At 44.7% G+C, this 16,682-nt stretch overlaps 2 protein-coding genes across 4 annotated transcripts; one reads left to right on the top strand and one right to left on the bottom strand.

The window, feature by feature from the left end:
• Nucleotides 1-9: 9 nt before the first annotated feature.
• klhl22 (kelch-like family member 22) lies at nucleotides 10-7,517 on the top strand. 3 transcript variants are annotated; one of them, XM_031731274.2, is made up of 8 exons: nucleotides 10-283; nucleotides 505-804; nucleotides 2,732-2,897; nucleotides 2,983-3,306; nucleotides 3,406-3,815; nucleotides 5,356-5,548; nucleotides 5,683-5,916; nucleotides 6,250-7,517. In XM_031731274.2, the coding sequence occupies exons 2-8, from the start codon at nucleotides 557-559 to the stop codon at nucleotides 6,589-6,591; spliced, it is 1,917 nt and encodes a 638-aa protein (XP_031587134.1). In that variant the 5' UTR covers nucleotides 10-283; nucleotides 505-556; the 3' UTR covers nucleotides 6,592-7,517. The 3 variants fall into 3 exon arrangements, with proteins under 3 accessions (XP_031587134.1, XP_031587133.1, XP_031587136.1); XM_031731273.2 differs by having other exon boundaries at nucleotides 544-804; XM_031731276.2 differs by having other exon boundaries at nucleotides 544-804; nucleotides 2,983-3,294.
• Nucleotides 7,518-11,208: 3,691 nt separating this feature from the next.
• Nucleotides 11,209-14,051, bottom strand: tbx16 (T-box transcription factor 16). Its single transcript, XM_031731268.2, has 9 exons — nucleotides 14,036-14,051; nucleotides 13,769-13,925; nucleotides 13,572-13,674; nucleotides 13,032-13,196; nucleotides 12,772-12,918; nucleotides 12,614-12,684; nucleotides 12,405-12,487; nucleotides 12,105-12,318; nucleotides 11,209-12,009 (listed from the first exon to the last, which is right to left on the bottom strand). Exons 1-9 carry the CDS (start codon nucleotides 14,049-14,051, stop codon nucleotides 11,577-11,579), a joined length of 1,389 nt encoding a protein of 462 aa, XP_031587128.1. The 3' UTR covers nucleotides 11,209-11,576.
• Between the last annotated feature and the right edge of the window lie 2,631 nt (nucleotides 14,052-16,682).

Genomic DNA, 16,682 nt, shown 5'->3' on the forward strand with positions numbered 1-16,682 from the left:
TACCAAAAAGTAAACAGACTTTGTTTTTATGTATCAGGTGCAACTCAGTTCGCCGAAGTGAAGGTGTTCCTGAGGCCGTGTAGTACTAGACACCCGTCTGGTTTTGAACAATACGAGGACTCTTCTCTGTACAGTCGCTTTGGTTGTGTTTTACATCCTGCTGTTACAGAGTGCGTTGCACTAGCTGGCGCGCTAAGTAGCCTCTAGCTTGTTTTGGCTGCTGTCTTTTATACGAAAGTAACATTAGCTAACAGCTCTGCCGCGGAGTGACAGCTAGCCGAAGGTAGGGAGATTTGTTTGTAATTTATATGCTTTCTAACAGTTCTTTGGTTTCATGTGTGGCATTTATCGGGCATTTAATGTGGTACAATTCTGTAATTTCACACTGACTGTGCAGTGCCATTTGCAAGCGAGCATTGTCACCCACACCGCCTGTTTAGCTTCTAGCTACATTTTTCTTCCTGTTTGCACCACATGTCGCTGTGCTGTTTGATTCCACTTTAGAAATAAAGTGAAGACAGCTTTGCGTGATGTATGTATCAGGCAGACAAACGCGATGAAGCCCGAGCGCCGCTGTGCTTTCATGGCTGAGGATGGAGCTCTGAGTCCAGTAGGGGGACGCGCCGGGTCATCGGGCCGCCTGCGCCGACAGTCCTACAGAAGTTCAGAGCATTTCTGCAGCCTGCTGGACGGCCTACTGTCTCTCAGACACAGTGGCACCTTGTTTGATGTTGTGCTGGTTGTGGAAGGTCGCCCAATACAAGCCCACCGTATAATACTGGCAGCCTCCTGTGATTATTTCAGGTAAAACTCACAGGAGTTATTTTTTCTTTTGCTTTGACTTCACTTTGCTGTTTTCTCTCTGTGCACACGACAGTACTGTATGCAATCTTTTGCGCCTGTGTCCACAGAGATCCAAAATTTTCATACAAGAGCATTCATATGCACGCCATTGACCGTCAAAATAGTCAGCCACCTCCAGGCTACTGAATGAATAAGTTGTTTCCTATAACACACACCACAACATATGCTAATGTGTTTACTAGCAAATCTGACCAGTTACTGTGGCACCCCCATGTCACAAGACAAAGCCTAGGCATCTTGCACAGTCCAGTTGAAACCAAATGTATCCTCAAGCTCAGCAACATTGTCATATGATCACTAGTGGTTTGCATATTTTCGGTTCTGCACCAGTCACATGATTTCTTGAACCTCAGTGCTTTGCCCTCAGAGGCCTTGAACTGCACCTGTGGTTTAGTCTTTCCCTGCATACTGTAGACACATCAAAACTTCTGTGCAGGTGATTTAACTGTTAAAAAAATTAAAGACTTCCTTCTTAGTTATATAACTCTGGTTTGTTTTTATTATCGTCTAAAGCCTAAAACTTGAAAACATTTAGTGGTAATAAAACCAGGGTCACTTGTTCCTTTAAGTCCACTAGCTTACAAGGTCAGCATAGAGCTATTGTGCCTGGAATACAAATGTCACCACCAAATAATTTCAAATGTGTTACTGTGAGCATAGTTACTGCACCTAACTTGTTGGTATTTGTTCCTGGCTATCTGTTCGTCATATCACAGTCAGTGTCTGAGCATAATTCACAGTGTTCTTATTCACTTGAGTTACTCCGTAACAGCCTGGAAATGTTAACAACAATGGAAACATTGCGGATGTCTGTGTGAAGCAGAGATAAAAAGATGGACTCGTCAACCCATCCTTCTATTCATTTTATTAACTGCTTATCCAATTCTGGAGCTGGAGCCTGTCCCAAATGTCATAGGGTGACAGGCGGGGTACGCCCTGGGTCGATGCCAGTCCGTCACAGGACTCCCACAAAGAGAAATAAACAACTACACGTACATTCACACCTGGAGCTGGTTTAGATTAAATAGTTAATCTAACATGCATGTCCTTGGATTGTGGGAAGAAACCACAAATTCACATGGAGAACATACAGACCAAGCCAGCTGGCAGGTTCAAAGCAGGAACCTTCTTGCTGTGAAGAGACAGCGATGATTTGACTCACTCGCACTCGTTGTAGGGCAGCTGGTTCAGCCGATTGCAAAATTGCGCCTGATTTTGACAACACAATCAGGCCCAATGTTGCATCTGTGTTTTAATCTCTCCAAATGTTCCATCAGCTAGTTAAACCAGTCAGGTGACATAGCTACAGTTTGTTTTAGGTCTGTGTTGAATTTTACTTTTACTTGCGATTTCTTTCCTACATCATGTTTCAAACTAAAACTGTAAGAGACACATTTTAGAGGTTTCACTGAAAACCTCAGCCTGCAGTTTGCATAAGCCAAGAGTCAATGCAACATTTTTGTCCTGAATGCTTATTTGTAGTCAGTGCAGGACTGCAGAATATTTTCAGGGTAATGCATCGAGTCAGTAAACTCTCAGGCTCTGCTCTTGACAGGTAGCCCTCTAACCCCCTTACAGATAATGATTTTCCATTAAGCATTGTCATATTAAATTTCATTTCACTGGTAACCATGTCCTAAAAACTGCGGATATAGAATAATCAGTTATATTAAAAACAATTTGCTGGCTTATCCTAAAATAAGGCTTTTTCTCCCTCTGCCGGCACAATTTTTGCTTTTTCTCCCATACATTTGAATTCAACGTTCTTTGAGTTGCTACGTCTCTCCCTTTTGATAGGGTGTGAGTCTTATCATTACTGGGTGACCAGGATGACCCAGCATAATACTTTATTACCCTTCTCCACTAGGGGGATGTTTGCAGGAGGCCTCCGGGAAACACAGCAAAAGGAGATTGCAATTCATGGAGTGTCCTACATGGCCATGAAGAAAATACTTGACTACATCTACACGTCAGAGATCGACTTAGACCCAGAGTGCGTGCAGGAAGTCCTGATAGCTGCCACACTTGTACAAGTAGGTTGTTGTTCCTACTTCTTTCTTATTTTGTTTTGTTTTTTAAATTTTTTCAGCTAACCTGTGCAGCTTTTGTGTTTTCCAGCTCGAGAATGTCATAGGCTTCTGCTGTGATTTCCTTTTCTCTTGGATGGACGAGAACAACATTTTAGAGCTGTATCACCTGGCCGATCTCTACGCACTGCAACAGCTGAAGGCCAAGGTGCACTGCTTCATGCTCAGCAACATTCAGACGTTGTCCCGAACAGATGTGTACCGACAGCTGCCCCAGGATGAAGTGTTCAGGGCGCTGAGCAGCGACGAGCTCCAGGTGAACAGCGAGAATGAGGTGTACGAGGCAGCGCTTCACTATCATTACAGTCCCGAGCAGGTGGAAACTGACCAGGTGTATTTGCAGGTCAGTCCAAAGGTGTGTTTGCATTTATACTCATCTATCTAAATAAAGCACACATCTTAATTACACTCTATTAAAGTGTTGCATTTATGTTTCTGTCTCCCTCACCCAAAGGACAATCTCAAGATGCTCGACGCAGTGCGGTTTTGCCTGATTGAAAAGCACATGCTGCAGAGATTGCACAACAGACTGAAGCAGTGTCCACTGAAGGATTCTGTTTCAGCTGCACTGCGCTACCACGAACAGGAGCTCCTGCAGCCTGTCCTCCAGACTCCTCTCACCCAGCCGCGGTCCACTTTCCACTGCATACTGGGCTTCGGGGGAATGTTTAGTTCCAGCTCCCTCGCATACACCGATCACCTGTTTCAGGTGTTTCACCCAAGCTGGGGGGAGTGGAGGAGTCTCACTGCAGCTCACACTCCCCGGATGTCCAACCAGGGCATCGCCGTGCTCAACAACTTTGTTTATCTTATTGGCGGGGACATGAACACCAGTGGATTTCATGCAGAGACCCGCTGCTGGAGGTGAGAGCCTGTCATACGCCCTTTATGGTTCATTTTTGTGGTTAAGTTAGAGCTGCAGCTGATTAATCTCATTAATCAGTTTATTACTGTTGAGTTTTTAAATTAAAAATACAGGAAGCAATCTTACAGGAGGCTCTGGACTTTCATTTGCATGATTTGATCCTCGAGACGATAAAAGGAGAGGAAGGAAGGAGTTTGAGGATCTTTGCCAGCACATGGAGTTTGCCTAGTTGTCATGGAAATGTAGATTTTCCAAGTTACAGTTATTCATTATCTTAAAGAACTTTTTCTCCTTGTTTGTTTTTTAAATGATGTTCACAGTTCATATTTTGGCAACATCTGTTTAGGTACATCCACACCTCCAGCATTCACAATACTGTGGTGATTTGGGAGCTTTGAAAGGAGACACAGCTGACCCAGCTGCAGAAATATCAGGGTGGGAGTTTTCTTCTGGACAAGCAGAAAATGACTTGTCGTAAAAACCACATTTGCTTGAAAAGCAGGTTCACACACCTTTTGTGATTTCATCCTTTTTTGCTCGACATCCTCCCATGTTTGATGCTCTCGGCTTGTCTCCATTATGTTGCCGCATGACTGCCTCATACTCAGGTGTTATTTTCAGTGACGCTTTCACATCATTGTGAGCCCGAGCAAAGAACTCTGGTCTTTCAGAGATGTTCTTTAAGTAAGCGAACCTGCTCTTCCTGTTTACCGGTCTGAGTGGTTAATATGATGTGCTTACACTGCTGTTCTGGTGAGGGAGATTATCTTTAGTAGTAGCTTGCCACAACAGCGACCAACATTAAACCCCACAAAGGGCTCAAGCATTAATTAGATGCAAATGGGGATACAGGTTTGATTCAAATAAACTAGACACTGATATTTATAGTTTAATTTAGATGCTTTTAATTCAGTGTAAAGATGCCAAATACATCGCTCCAGGGGTGTTCTCTGACTCACAGTTACTGTGGTGGAGGATTTCTGAGCAGCTGTCGGTCTCTGGAGGCGTTTCTTTGGCTGACACATTACTGATGTTACTTGCTGGCGTCAGATGCCAAACTGACTTGTGCAGTGCATCATAAAGTCATGGAGCTGAATATTCGTAATTTCTGAGCTTTAACACCAGTTGACAGGGCTGGTGGGAGGTGGAGAAGTGAAGTGGGGGGAAGAAAGTTGACTTCATGCTGAGACTTTGCACACAAACATCCACAACTAAAAGTTATTTACTAATGTTGCAGTGCCTTTTTATATGAATATTGGCAAATGAAGGAGTGAACTGAGTACATGTTAGAGTAAAGGGGATTGGCTCTTTGCTTTAAGATGGAAAAAAACAACAAGACAAATTCCTATCTGCTGATGAGGATTGTGTGATTTATAAAAAGAGCTGCACAGAAGAGCTGCTAAATCCTTAAAGATTTTTAAAACAATATCAATAGAAACCTAACGGTTCTGTTTTGTTTTAATAGAGTTTCCTCTTTGCTTCCAGATCAGCTCATCAAGTTTTTTCTTCACTGTTCTGAGACTCGTCTGCTCTTTCCAGATACGACCCCCGTCACAACAAGTGGCACACCATCCAGCCTCTGCAGCAGCAGCATGCCGACCACTGTGTTTGTGTGGTGGGCGGCCATATTTATGCCATCGGAGGGCGAGACTACAACCACGAGCTGGAGTCGGTGGAGCGTTATGACCCACACAAAGACACATGGGAATTTGTGTCTCCTCTAAAGAGAGAGGTATGGGAACCTGAAGGTGTGAAAGATTGAAAATGAAGAGTGCATATGATTCTTCTACTGTCCACATGATGGCGCTGCTTACTCACATTTGTGCTGAGACCTACATCCAGTGTAATACTAGTCTACCTTTTCAGGTGTATGCCCATGCTGGAGCAGTGGTGGATGGAAAAATTTATATAACGTGTGGGCGCCGAGGCGTGGCGTACCTCAGAGAGACTTGCTGTTTTGACCCAGCAGCCAATCGCTGGACAGGGTGCGCAGAGGGCCCGGTGGAGCGGGCGTGGCACGGCATGGCAGCCGTTAACGGCCGCATGTACGTTATCGGAGGAAGTAATGACGAGCGCGGATACAGGAGGGATGTCCTGAAGGTATGGTCATGAGTGATCGCAGCTGTTTATCGTTGGCTCTCTGCTTCTCATGCAGTTTAAAGTATTGCCTCTTTTTTTAGCCTGCTCACCTGTTTTTTTTTCCTCCTATAATATGAATTTAAATTTGAAAATATTCCACGGCCTTTTCGAGACCGACATTATTTTGCATACTAATACAGGCCAGAAGCTTTGACTTCTCAAGCTAATTAAATTAATTTCTGTGCGAGCCAGAGCGGCATCTTTTGATGCTCTTCCTGCAGCACTTTTATGAAATAAAGAGTAATTTATTACTCCCTGTTGTTTTTTTTTGTTTTTTGTTTTCTTCAATTTCAGGTAGCGTGCTTTAACCCCACAGCCAACTCTTGGTCTTTAATGTCCCCCCTCCCTGCTGGCCACGGAGAACCCGGCATAGCTGTGCTGGACAATCACATCTACGTCGTGGGAGGGCGTACGCACGACAAAGGCAACAGGATGAAATACGTTCACGTGTACAGCGCCGACAAAGACGAGTGGAAAAACGGCACGGAGTTTAAGGCGCACGTCTCCGGCCTGGCAGCCTGTGTGGCGCTCATGACCCCCGCTGTGATCGCCCAGGCCAGAAGCTGGGAGCAACGCACCAAGGCTTCATGGGAAGAAGTGGACATGGACAGCTCAGATGACTCAAGTGTGGACTGAAGCTGCCGTGTTAATCGGATTCCATCATCATCAAGGACCTCCTTGCGATCTCTTTCTTTCTTCTTTTTTTATTCAACTCAGCATGTTGAGTTTCGGATGTATTTAGTTTTTTTGGGGTGTCGCATGCATGTTGACAACTCGGAGTGCCTCTGAACCAAAGGTGTCATTCAGGACCTTTTTCTTATTTCTCTGATCTGACCTTAGGTACTCTTGCCCCGCCCGGGAATCTCTTCTCTGAACAAATGTTCACGCTGCTGTTTGTTACTGATCGCTCGTCATTATTTCCTTAAAACCACCAGTGTTTCTGCGACGCTTATCACAGAGAGCAAAGAACGCTTTCGAGATTAGTAGCTATGCAATAACATGGTACTTTGGAGTAAAGACACATGTGGGTTTTCCTTTAAGACTGTGGGGCCCCCAGTTATTACTTTGGGAGCAGTATTACTGTGTGGCTAAATAAACATAAAAGGGACACGTTGGTCAATGCTAGCAAGGACAAGTCTGTGGCGAGACTGCTGGAGAAACTCAAAACCCGACGATGAATCTCCAACGAAATCCACAACTACCAAAACAAGAGAGTAAAAACTATGACCAGGCATATCCTAGACCAGAGTGCGCTCTTCTGGTCTGACAACTTGAAGCTGAACGGGTCACAAAGCCACTTGGAGATTAGAGAAGTGACTTCTTCCTTATTTCTATTTTCTGCAATGCCACACACTGAAGTTGTATTCTGTAGTAATAACAGTTCCTGTTTCAAAAAAAAAAAAAAAAATACTATAAAAGCGGTTTTGCAAAAAAAAACCCCCAAACCAAGCACGTGTTTTATCTGTGAAAAGAATGGCAGGGGTCACACAGACTCAGCTCTCATTATTCCTCAGCTGGTTCTCTGCATTGTCAGTTCTCAACAATAAACATACAAGAAGTGAGTTTTTGTCTCCAGCCCCCAGACAGCTGCTCAGTGGAGCTATCATCTCTCCAAACCTCTGAATGATCGTTACGTTGTGCAAACGTCGTGCCTTGTTTTCTTTCTTTCATTCACTCTTAGCCTGAGTTTATATGTGATCCGCGTATGTCTGAACAGAGACGAGCCTTAGCTATCGTGCCTCTGATATCATAAATAATGAGTAATTCCAAATAATAATTTAATTTATTTATGTCTGTACCTGGATGGGGGGGGGTGGGGGTCTACAGATTGAAGTTGCCATTTATTTGTAAATGAAATGTGAAAATTAACCATTACTTTATTTTTGTGCATGTATGTCCTTTCACTGATCCGCTCATCACTTGAGTTAGTCTGTATCCTAATGATGGTTTGTTTCAGAATATTTGTGTTCACCGAATCACTGAACTGTGTGTGTGTGTGTGTGTGAGAGCGTGAGTGTGTGTCGCCTTAGTTCATTGCAAACTCTGTTTCACACTGGACTCAACCACTGTTAACTCTTCATTTGAACCCACGTAATTGTAAATGTACCCGTCTTTTCCACGTGATTTGTTGGAAACACTGTCAAACATATGCAAACAAGATAACTTTTTAAATTTGATTAAAATATATATACGTCCTGTTTTTGTCACGTCTGAATGTTATAGAGGGAAAAGTATTACATGGGTTTAAGAATGGACTGGATTTTTCAAGCATTGAGCTTGAAGCACCATTTAAATCGTCTTGGGGAACAAACGTCTACGGAACTGAAACTGACTTCTAACAAATATTAGTTTTGTTGATTTTTTTTATCATTTAGAAAAGAAGTATTTGGTGAAAAAGTTACAGGAAATTGTCAGGCGTGTAACTGAGAAGCAGATGTTTTCGCTTCGACAAATCTCTGACTTGAGTTTGTCTTCACTGCTCTTTTTTTTGTTTGTTTAATTTAAAGCCCATTTCATAAATCTAACGTCAGCTCCCAACAGTTGATTGTGCTCCTTGTTTGAACTGCTGCCTCCTGCTTTTTATTCCTCCCAGTCTCTACCAGTTCCTCTCCATTTGGCTCTGAACTCCATCAGCTTTATGAAGGCTGACTGCTACTTTCCTCTCTGAGGCTGTTTCATCTACATCTGTTACCCCCCACCAGCACTAAGTGTGTGTGCTCCCTCCCACGCACCCCCACACCCCTCTCTTTCACACTATTGTGCCAGCCCCCAGCAAGTAGTCTGGCAGGATCTGCTGACATCAGCGCTGGACATCCAGGATCTGTGTTTGTGTTTACGCATCAAATCTCTGTGTTCTAAAGCTATACTACCACCTCGGGGCCACTTAAAACGTACAGTCGCGCTCTTAACCGCGTCAGCGGCCGTTACAGAAGTCTGAGTGCGGGTCGATCTGGTGCTCTTTGCTGGACCATTATCAGAGCAATTAAAAGGCCCACATTAGCCAGTGATGTAGAGTTATGCAGATTAAACCCAGTGGAGTTGAGGATGTGTGAGCCGAGGGGATTTTGCTAAGTGCCCACTTGTATCCTCTACTTTCTCCTGCTCTGCAGGAGAGGAGGAAGTCAATTGAAATCAATAGAGAACAAAGAAAGTCACCTGTAGACGAAGATCTGGCCTGCAAAACATTGCTTTTCATTGTGTCGCAGACGATTTCCCTCCTAGACGTCTACAGTGGAGACCGGTCACACTACACACAGTGACCCAGAGACATAGGGGGTTAGGGTTAGGGTGTCTTTATATCATGGAGCATAAAACAATGAGTTTATCATTTATGTTTGCACCAGTATCTAAGTAACCACTGTTTTTGCTTGATGTGCAAAGTCCTGCAAGAAGTTGTATTATGTATTTTGTGTCACAAAGTTTTTCATGCAGCTGCTGAACATTTGGCCTGCTTTGCACTTTCCCCATGAACTGTTCCCAGGTGTAATTTGCATTTTTTCACATGTATTCATTAATTTATAGTTTAATTACTCATAAAAGATTTTTATAAAGTAATAAAACTGACCATTGTTTTTCTCTTTTTCACTTATTTGATCTTGCATGTCTAAATTACATGTGAAGTCCAGACTTCCCTGCAGCCATCATTAACAGATAATTCTGCTGTGGATTTAACTGTATGAAACTTGAGGGTCTCATCAGTATGACACACATGAAAGATGGGATTTTACTGTTGTTAACATGTTATTACAACAGATTATGAGACCATATTATGAACGGAGACCAGCTGTGACATCACCAGCTTTAAGCAAATTAAAATTATGCACTGACAAATATTTTAGCACATGTTTTTGGCTGAGAACACAGGCTTCCTGCAGGTGTAGATGGCATGAAGACAAATGACTCTCGTGCATTCATCTGTGCAGTATGATCCTATATTCACCTAGTTTAACCCTTTAAAGCATGAAAAACTCAAAGCCTGCATGGAAAGGAGCTGCACAGTTTGCAAGTCTCCTGATCTTTATCATCAGGTCAGACAGATTTCAATGAGTCATGAATCTGTTTGCAAAACTCTCAGCTGCTACTGTAGATTAATTAAAATGCAACAGAAATGTTAGTTATTGTGGGCAGAGGTGGAAAATGTGGTGATGAAAGCATTTTTTTTTAAAAATAGATACAGTCCTGTTCCTGTACAACGGAGCTCAGGGTGGAAGAGGTTAAGCAAACTGTTTCTGTGAGTCTGAGCTCCCTCTGCTCCGACCTGCTCACCGGGCAGAGCAGATTCCTGTAAAGATCAGCCTCTTCTTGTCCTCATTAAAATGGGCAAATGAAGTGTGTTCAGCAGGAGAAGCCTGTGGGTGGACACGCCAGTTCAGGGAAGCGCTCGGATAATGAATTGCACTGGATAAAATCCACACTAGACTTGGGTTTCTCCTGAAGGATAATTCGCCCCCACCCCCCCAAACCACTCTTCCTCTTACCCCCCCTTGGATTTTACGAAAGTCATTAGCAGCCCATATCCCCCTGAGGGTGGAGACAGTGGGCTCAGCCTGTGTTTTTCAGTTGTGAAAAGGAGCCAACAGCCCCCATATTTTCATGCTTTTTAAAGCTCATTGACATGGAGAATGAGGGCCGTGGAGATGCTTTATGTGCCGGTGGGTAAACCACAGCAGGTGACCCGGAGTCGCAGTAATACAGCGTCTTTAATGCATGCTGTGCTTGTCGAAACTACAGAGTATAGCCTCATTAGATCAACAAAGAGGAAATACAAACAAACACCACCAAAGGCTGCGGCTCTTATCAGGGGTGGCCAGGTACAAAGCATGCAGATGTGCACCCACTGGGAGAAGGCCAAGGAGTTCAGGCACTTTTACAAACTCTTACCCATTCAGTCAGGAGACTGGCTGCATGCGTGAACATCGACTGGGAGGAAATCAAAGTCAGCGGGCAGATGCTGGTGTGAGAAATAATTAAAGGGTCACAAGTAAATAAAAAAGGATACGAATCTAGAGACACTCCACAACCTTTGTTGTCACAGTTTTGTTTGAATAGAAGCAAAATGCATAAGAGTGAGATTCAGGATAGAAAAAAATATTTCTTTCATGTTTTTGTACATTTTCGTATCTCAAGTTAATAAGATGTCAGTGTAATAATGATACGGATTCACACACAAGACTTTAAGTCCAGAGACTTTTATTTATTTTTTATGTTTTTTTAGGTCACACCACAATTCGACAAACAATAATTGCACACGAATGATTAACTCTTACATTATTATTCTTAGCTTTTTACAAAAATATTTATTTACACCAGGAAACGAGGTGAAATGCAAAATAAATAATTGTTTTTTTGTTTTGTTTTTTTCAAACAATCAAACCACAAACTCGAGTTGCACTCAGCATAAAATGGCCGGTTTGCATCCTGCCAGTCGGAACAGCAGACAGAGCCATTCCTTATTCTTACTCTCTCCTCTCAGTGTTTCTCACTCTGGCTGCAGGATTGTGGCCCTCAGCCTTGTTTAGGCATGCGCTCTCACAGCTGTGAGTGCTGGGATCAGCTTTTTGTTAAGATGGCATCATAAGCAGCAGCAGTAAAGTAACTCTCAGTTGACGGTGGAGATCCCTTCACCAGCACGAATAAGAGAACAGCGGGTACTGGCTCCACTCGGCCACGTTGCCATGGTGATAGCTGTGATGCACAGCTTGCGTGGTGTAGTCAGCGGTCAGATGGTGAGGAGGGGGATACTGGGAAGGACCTGGGCCGCCCCACTGGCCCAGGGGCTGCTCGGTGCTGTAGGGGTTGTAGATGTGGTGACCAATGACCCCCGGCTTGCTGGCCTGGGCCACAGACATGTTGAGCACCCCCGTGTAGTCCTGGGGGCCCGGGAGGTGCTGGGGGCCACAGCTGGAAGGGCCAACCTCACGGGGCTTTGAAGAGTCGTGATCAGGGACCGTGGCTATGTCGGGAACCCTGGACTCAAAGCTGCTGCGTCCGGATCTGCTGTTGCTGCTGCCGATGCTGGAAGAGGGGGACGGGGACTTTCCATACTCATGGAACCTGGCGAGTAAAAAAAACGAAAAAGAAGAAATATTGATTGGCATTCATCAAAACAATATGATTATAATATGATCTGCTGCATCACTGATGTTTACCTGTATGACTGGTAGGAAGCTGGAGTAGGAACAAGCTGCTCTGTGCTGTAGAGATCTCTTGTGTCTGCCCCAACAGGAGAGTCAGTCCTCACTCTGTGCTCTCTCTCAGCATCCCAAGGAGAGTAGCGCTCCTCTTTGACACCATCCTCTTCTTTTCTTTTGGGCAGCTCTTCATCCTCTCCGTCGAAACCGTCATACGAAGACTGGCAGAAGTCTGAGGAGCCACAAATCATCAAATGAGAGAAAGAACAAAACAAAAAAAGGCATCAACATGAACAGAGAAGAGTGTGAAAGCGGTACCTGGTGGACTGTCTTCTTCAGAGTTCAAAATGTCTGATGCCTTGGTCCTCTTCTCAAGGCACGATGGGTCCTTGTTGGCACGTCTGCAGCAGTGGATCAGTTGCATTAAAAACAAATACAAACTAAAATACACTGAACAATAAATGAGCTCAGATTCTTTCAAGTCAACCAACCAAACTGGAGCTTTCGCGTCTGCATTTTAACCTCACCTTTTCTTATTAGTGCCTTCATCCCGGAAGCCTTTTGCAAATGGGTTGTGATCGATCTTCAGCTTTGTAATCTGCAGGAGAGGGAGACATAAAGTCAGAGTTAAAACTTTGTGATTTGTCTCTCGGCACACGGCGTACTTGCAGTGCTAGAAACAGACCTTGGTGTTCTGGTAGGCAGTGACTGCAGTGAAGGAAGTCTCCGGGAAGGTGAAGGTCTGGAAAACACTCCAGCGCACACTGAACAGGTCGTCTGCCTGGACGATGTGGAAGCGCGGGTGGTAGCGATGCATGGAGTGCAAAATGATCTGCAGACAGGGAGGCCATGATTTTCAAGCACTGCCAAAATGTTCGGTCTAAAGACGTCAAACTTTATAACAATTTTTTTTTTTTAAGTGTTGCAGATGTTGCTTTTACTCACATGGCCGTGCTGGTCGAGCGTGTTGTTGGTCAGCTTGAGCTTGAGGAAGGAGACGGACTGCTTCATCCAGTGACTCCCTGGTGCTGGAGAGTCTGGGTGGAGGTAGGTTCTGCAGGGAGGCTGAGGCTCCGCTTTTCCTGCTACCTCCCACTTCTTTTTATTCCACTGTTGGAGGGAGACACATGAGTCAGTCAATTTGAAAAAGGCGAGTAACTGAAGAATTTTCAACTCCTTCCTTTTCCACGATAGACTGGAGAGCGATGGCTGGCCTGTACCACCCACAGAGATGGGGAGGGGAGCGGGGGGTAGTACAGTGGGCTCACAGCAGGGGATAGAAAAACAGGAAGAGATAACATCCTTTGATGTACAATGTTGGGGGGTGGGGGTGGGGGTGATAAACAGGGGATGCCTTGTCTGGGGATACTGGCTACCACTTTGGGATATCTACAGCCAAACTTATGACTCTGGTGAGGCCTTGGGACGTGAATTTTCTCATGCATGACTCATTATACACAAAGGAAAAAGCTACTGGTGTCTTACCTTATACCTGAAACCATCCTCTGGGACCATGTCGACCAACAACACGTACTTGGCACATGGAATAAGCCCGGATAGATTCACTTTGCAATGTGGAAACATTCGCCTGGTAAACACGGGAAGAAAGAACGATCTCTGTAAAAGGTGGGGGAGCAAAGTGTGAACATTTAGCATGTGATTTGATTTTTCTGTTGCCCTACCTTCCCGGTTTAGTGATGATCATCTCTGTCCCTATTTCATGGAAGGTCTTCCACAGTTCAGTGTCCTCCAGAGTCATCCTGATATTACCCTGCAGATAGGCATCAGGTCCGGGAGCCATGGGGGGCGGAGGAGGCCCGCTGAAGTTGGACTTCAAGTCTAGAAGAAAAACATGAATAAGCATTTTTTTTACTGGAAAAACTGGGAGAAGAAGACACGCGTGTGCTCACGGAGGCAAAGCTGATATTAAGAAGTAGTCATCAACTCACCTCTGATGGACTGCATCCTTTGGATTCAACTTGATATGTTTTTGACTCAAAAGGCTTTAAAAAAAAAAGAAGAAAAAAAAAAGACACACCTCAGTCCAGGTGTGTGATATCCAAAGTGTGTCTTCAGCTCTGCTCTGTCTCCTGGGTCTCCTTCCTCACATGCAAAAGAAAAATCCAACAGCCCAGAAAGGAAGTCAGAAGGTCAAATCAGTCCTCACTGCAGATGTTTCAGAGATGCTGAGTCCTTGCAGGATGGGATGACCATGACTTTTAAGGGTAGCCCAGAAGTGGGTGGGGCCAGGGGGGGGCATCCTTTTGAAGTGGCACAATGATGGGTTGGAGTCCCACTGTGATTGGAGAGTGCTGGAAATCAAAGAGACTTAACAGAGGCTTGATACCATCCCCACAGGAAGGTGGGGGGTGAAGGAAATGCATCTTTATTAACTGCTAAGAGACAAATAGAGATGGACTTCCCTGCTGCAGAACACATAACTCAGTGCAGCAAAACCTGTGTAAATATTCCCCTCACACACACACACACACACACTGAGTCTGCTCATGAAAATGCCATTTAGTGTGTTTGTGCAACGTGGTTAAAAAAAAGTCATTATAATTCATTTGGCACAACTGAGAGAAACACAGCTGAAGGTCTGTGTAAACGGGTTAATGCACTGCGGTCTGTGCGTGCATACAGGTAGCGTCTATTTTTTTATTTTTCAGAAAATCAGCAGTGTTTTCAATAACTTAGTCAAAGTACACAGGCTTTTCTCATAAATACATTGCATAAATCTGATATATTGGTCTGGAAATGCATACACACACACACACATATATATATTTTCATATTTTATATATAATACATTTTTTGCATGATCTCCTTTACACTTTCCTCACTTTCCATCAAAGGCACCCACAGCAGTGGGTGGGAAACTCTGTGTAAACCCATAATGACGATGATAACATGCACTCTTTCCGCAGGTAACTTTCACCTGAGGGCTTTGTGTGAAGCCTGCCAGGTAGTGAAGGCTGCAAGAAAGGAAGGGGTGGGAGTGTGGGGGGTGTATGTGTATTCAGGTGTCTAGACAACCCCTGATAGATAATCTCATTAAGCTGGTTTCCCTTGAAAGGAGCAAGTTTCTGCAGCATGGAGAAAGCCCAGGCAATTAACAGCCAGTTAGCACCAAAGGCCCAAGTCAGCCTTGAATGGGACAGGAGGGGTCAGAGAATAAAGACCTGGCACAACAATCCAGCCATCCTCCAGCCCTCCACACACAGGCCAAAATCCACCGCTGGGCCTTTGCTCACAAGCCCGTCTCTGCCTGCGTCGCGCCACTCGCTGCAGGCAAAAGAAATGCTTAGAAAACTGCGAACATTAGCATAGAAGGGAAAGAGAGAGAAAACCACACAGTTTCCCTTCTTGCCTCCACCAACACACACACTCACAAATTTGAATTAAGTGAGTTTCACATCTCATTGAACCTCTTTTTCTTTTTCCTAGCACAAACACATCACTTCCAGTCAGGTTTCTAATTGTAATCCCATGTCTGCGTGCTGCATACAATGCCTTCTGTAGGCCCTTTTACACCCACACACCAAGGAGTCTTTTGTTCACGCGTGACTGTATGGATAGCAGCTCCGGCTTTTACAGGTGAGGAGCGAAACACAGAGATGGGTTTATGAGACAGCAGAATTGGCAGTTGTGTGTGCATAAAGAGGCGCGAGAAGTAAAGTCTCCCCTGTGAAAGTATTGACCAGCCTGTTTAAGACTCTTGCGGAGGGTCGATGTAGAGTAAAGAAAAAAAAAAGGAGGAGGAGGGGGTGACATTCAGCTTTTAATGATGCACTTAAGAGATCGTGGTCTGATCATTTACCTATGTTTAATGCTCTGATGCAGGACTCTCCACTCTCTCTGTGGAATTGGCCCTTCCCCCCTACCCCAACCCTCCTTATGTGAAACACAAATACACTGTTGCTCTCCACACTTCTTCTCTGGTGATGCTTCAGGGGACCAGAGAAGGGGTCACGCAACTTTTTTGGCTGTTTGTCAGCAACACGAAGGGCTGAATTCTCTTTAGATCACTTCAGCTTTAGCAGAGGAGAGCATGTCAGCTTCAGAGCGGAGGTGTACATTTCAGCAGCGGCAGTGTCAATCCCATTACGCAGTGGTTCTGAAGGCGACAGGTGTGACTGCTAAAGGCCTCAGTGCGGGGCCAGGTGACAAAAAGCCAGGGTGTACAGAGGCATGACAGAGAGCTTATGTAAGAGCTAGCCCAGGGGAGATTTAGGCTGGATGACAAATCAGGGAGCCTGTCTGGAGAAGACTGATAGAGGCTGCCAAAGCCCAAATATACTCCATGAATAAGGCTTTTTTACTAAAGAATGTTCAAGGGTGACAGAAAGGGTCTCACGCTGCAAAAAAATGACAGATCAGAGATACACTGTGTCGCAGTGAGTCCCCATCTACTCCCAGATCACCTTCAGCAGAGCTCTTCTACCTACCAGGTGTCAGTCTTTGGCCATTTGCTTTAACTGCACAGATCTCCCTGTGCTCAGCATTTAACAGCTGCCAATATACAGCCAGGGCCCAGGGATCAGACGGCTCTCTGGTAGCCCAATAAAAAGCCCCCTTGAGTGCAATGACGAGAAA

Source organism: Oreochromis aureus, linkage group 12, assembly GCF_013358895.1.
Source record: "Oreochromis aureus strain Israel breed Guangdong linkage group 12, ZZ_aureus, whole genome shotgun sequence".
Classification (NCBI taxonomy): domain Eukaryota; kingdom Metazoa; phylum Chordata; class Actinopteri; order Cichliformes; family Cichlidae; genus Oreochromis; species Oreochromis aureus.

Coding starts and splice junctions, on each gene's coding strand:
- klhl22 (XM_031731274.2), top strand. CDS start 557: ATGAAGCCCGAGCGCCGCTGTGCTTTCATGGCTGAGGATGGAGCTCTG. Junction 3,816..5,355: donor GCAGAGACCCGCTGCTGGAG/GTGAGAGCCTGT, acceptor TGCTCTTTCCAG/ATACGACCCCCGTCACAACA. Junction 5,917..6,249: donor ACAGGAGGGATGTCCTGAAG/GTATGGTCATGA, acceptor CTTCAATTTCAG/GTAGCGTGCTTTAACCCCAC.
- tbx16 (XM_031731268.2), bottom strand. Junction 12,685..12,771: donor CTGCCTACCAGAACACCAAG/GTCTGTTTCTAG, acceptor CCTCTCCTGCAG/ATTACAAAGCTGAAGATCGA. Junction 12,010..12,104: donor GCTTCCTACCAGTCATACAG/GTAAACATCAGT, acceptor TTTACTCGCCAG/GTTCCATGAGTATGGAAAGT.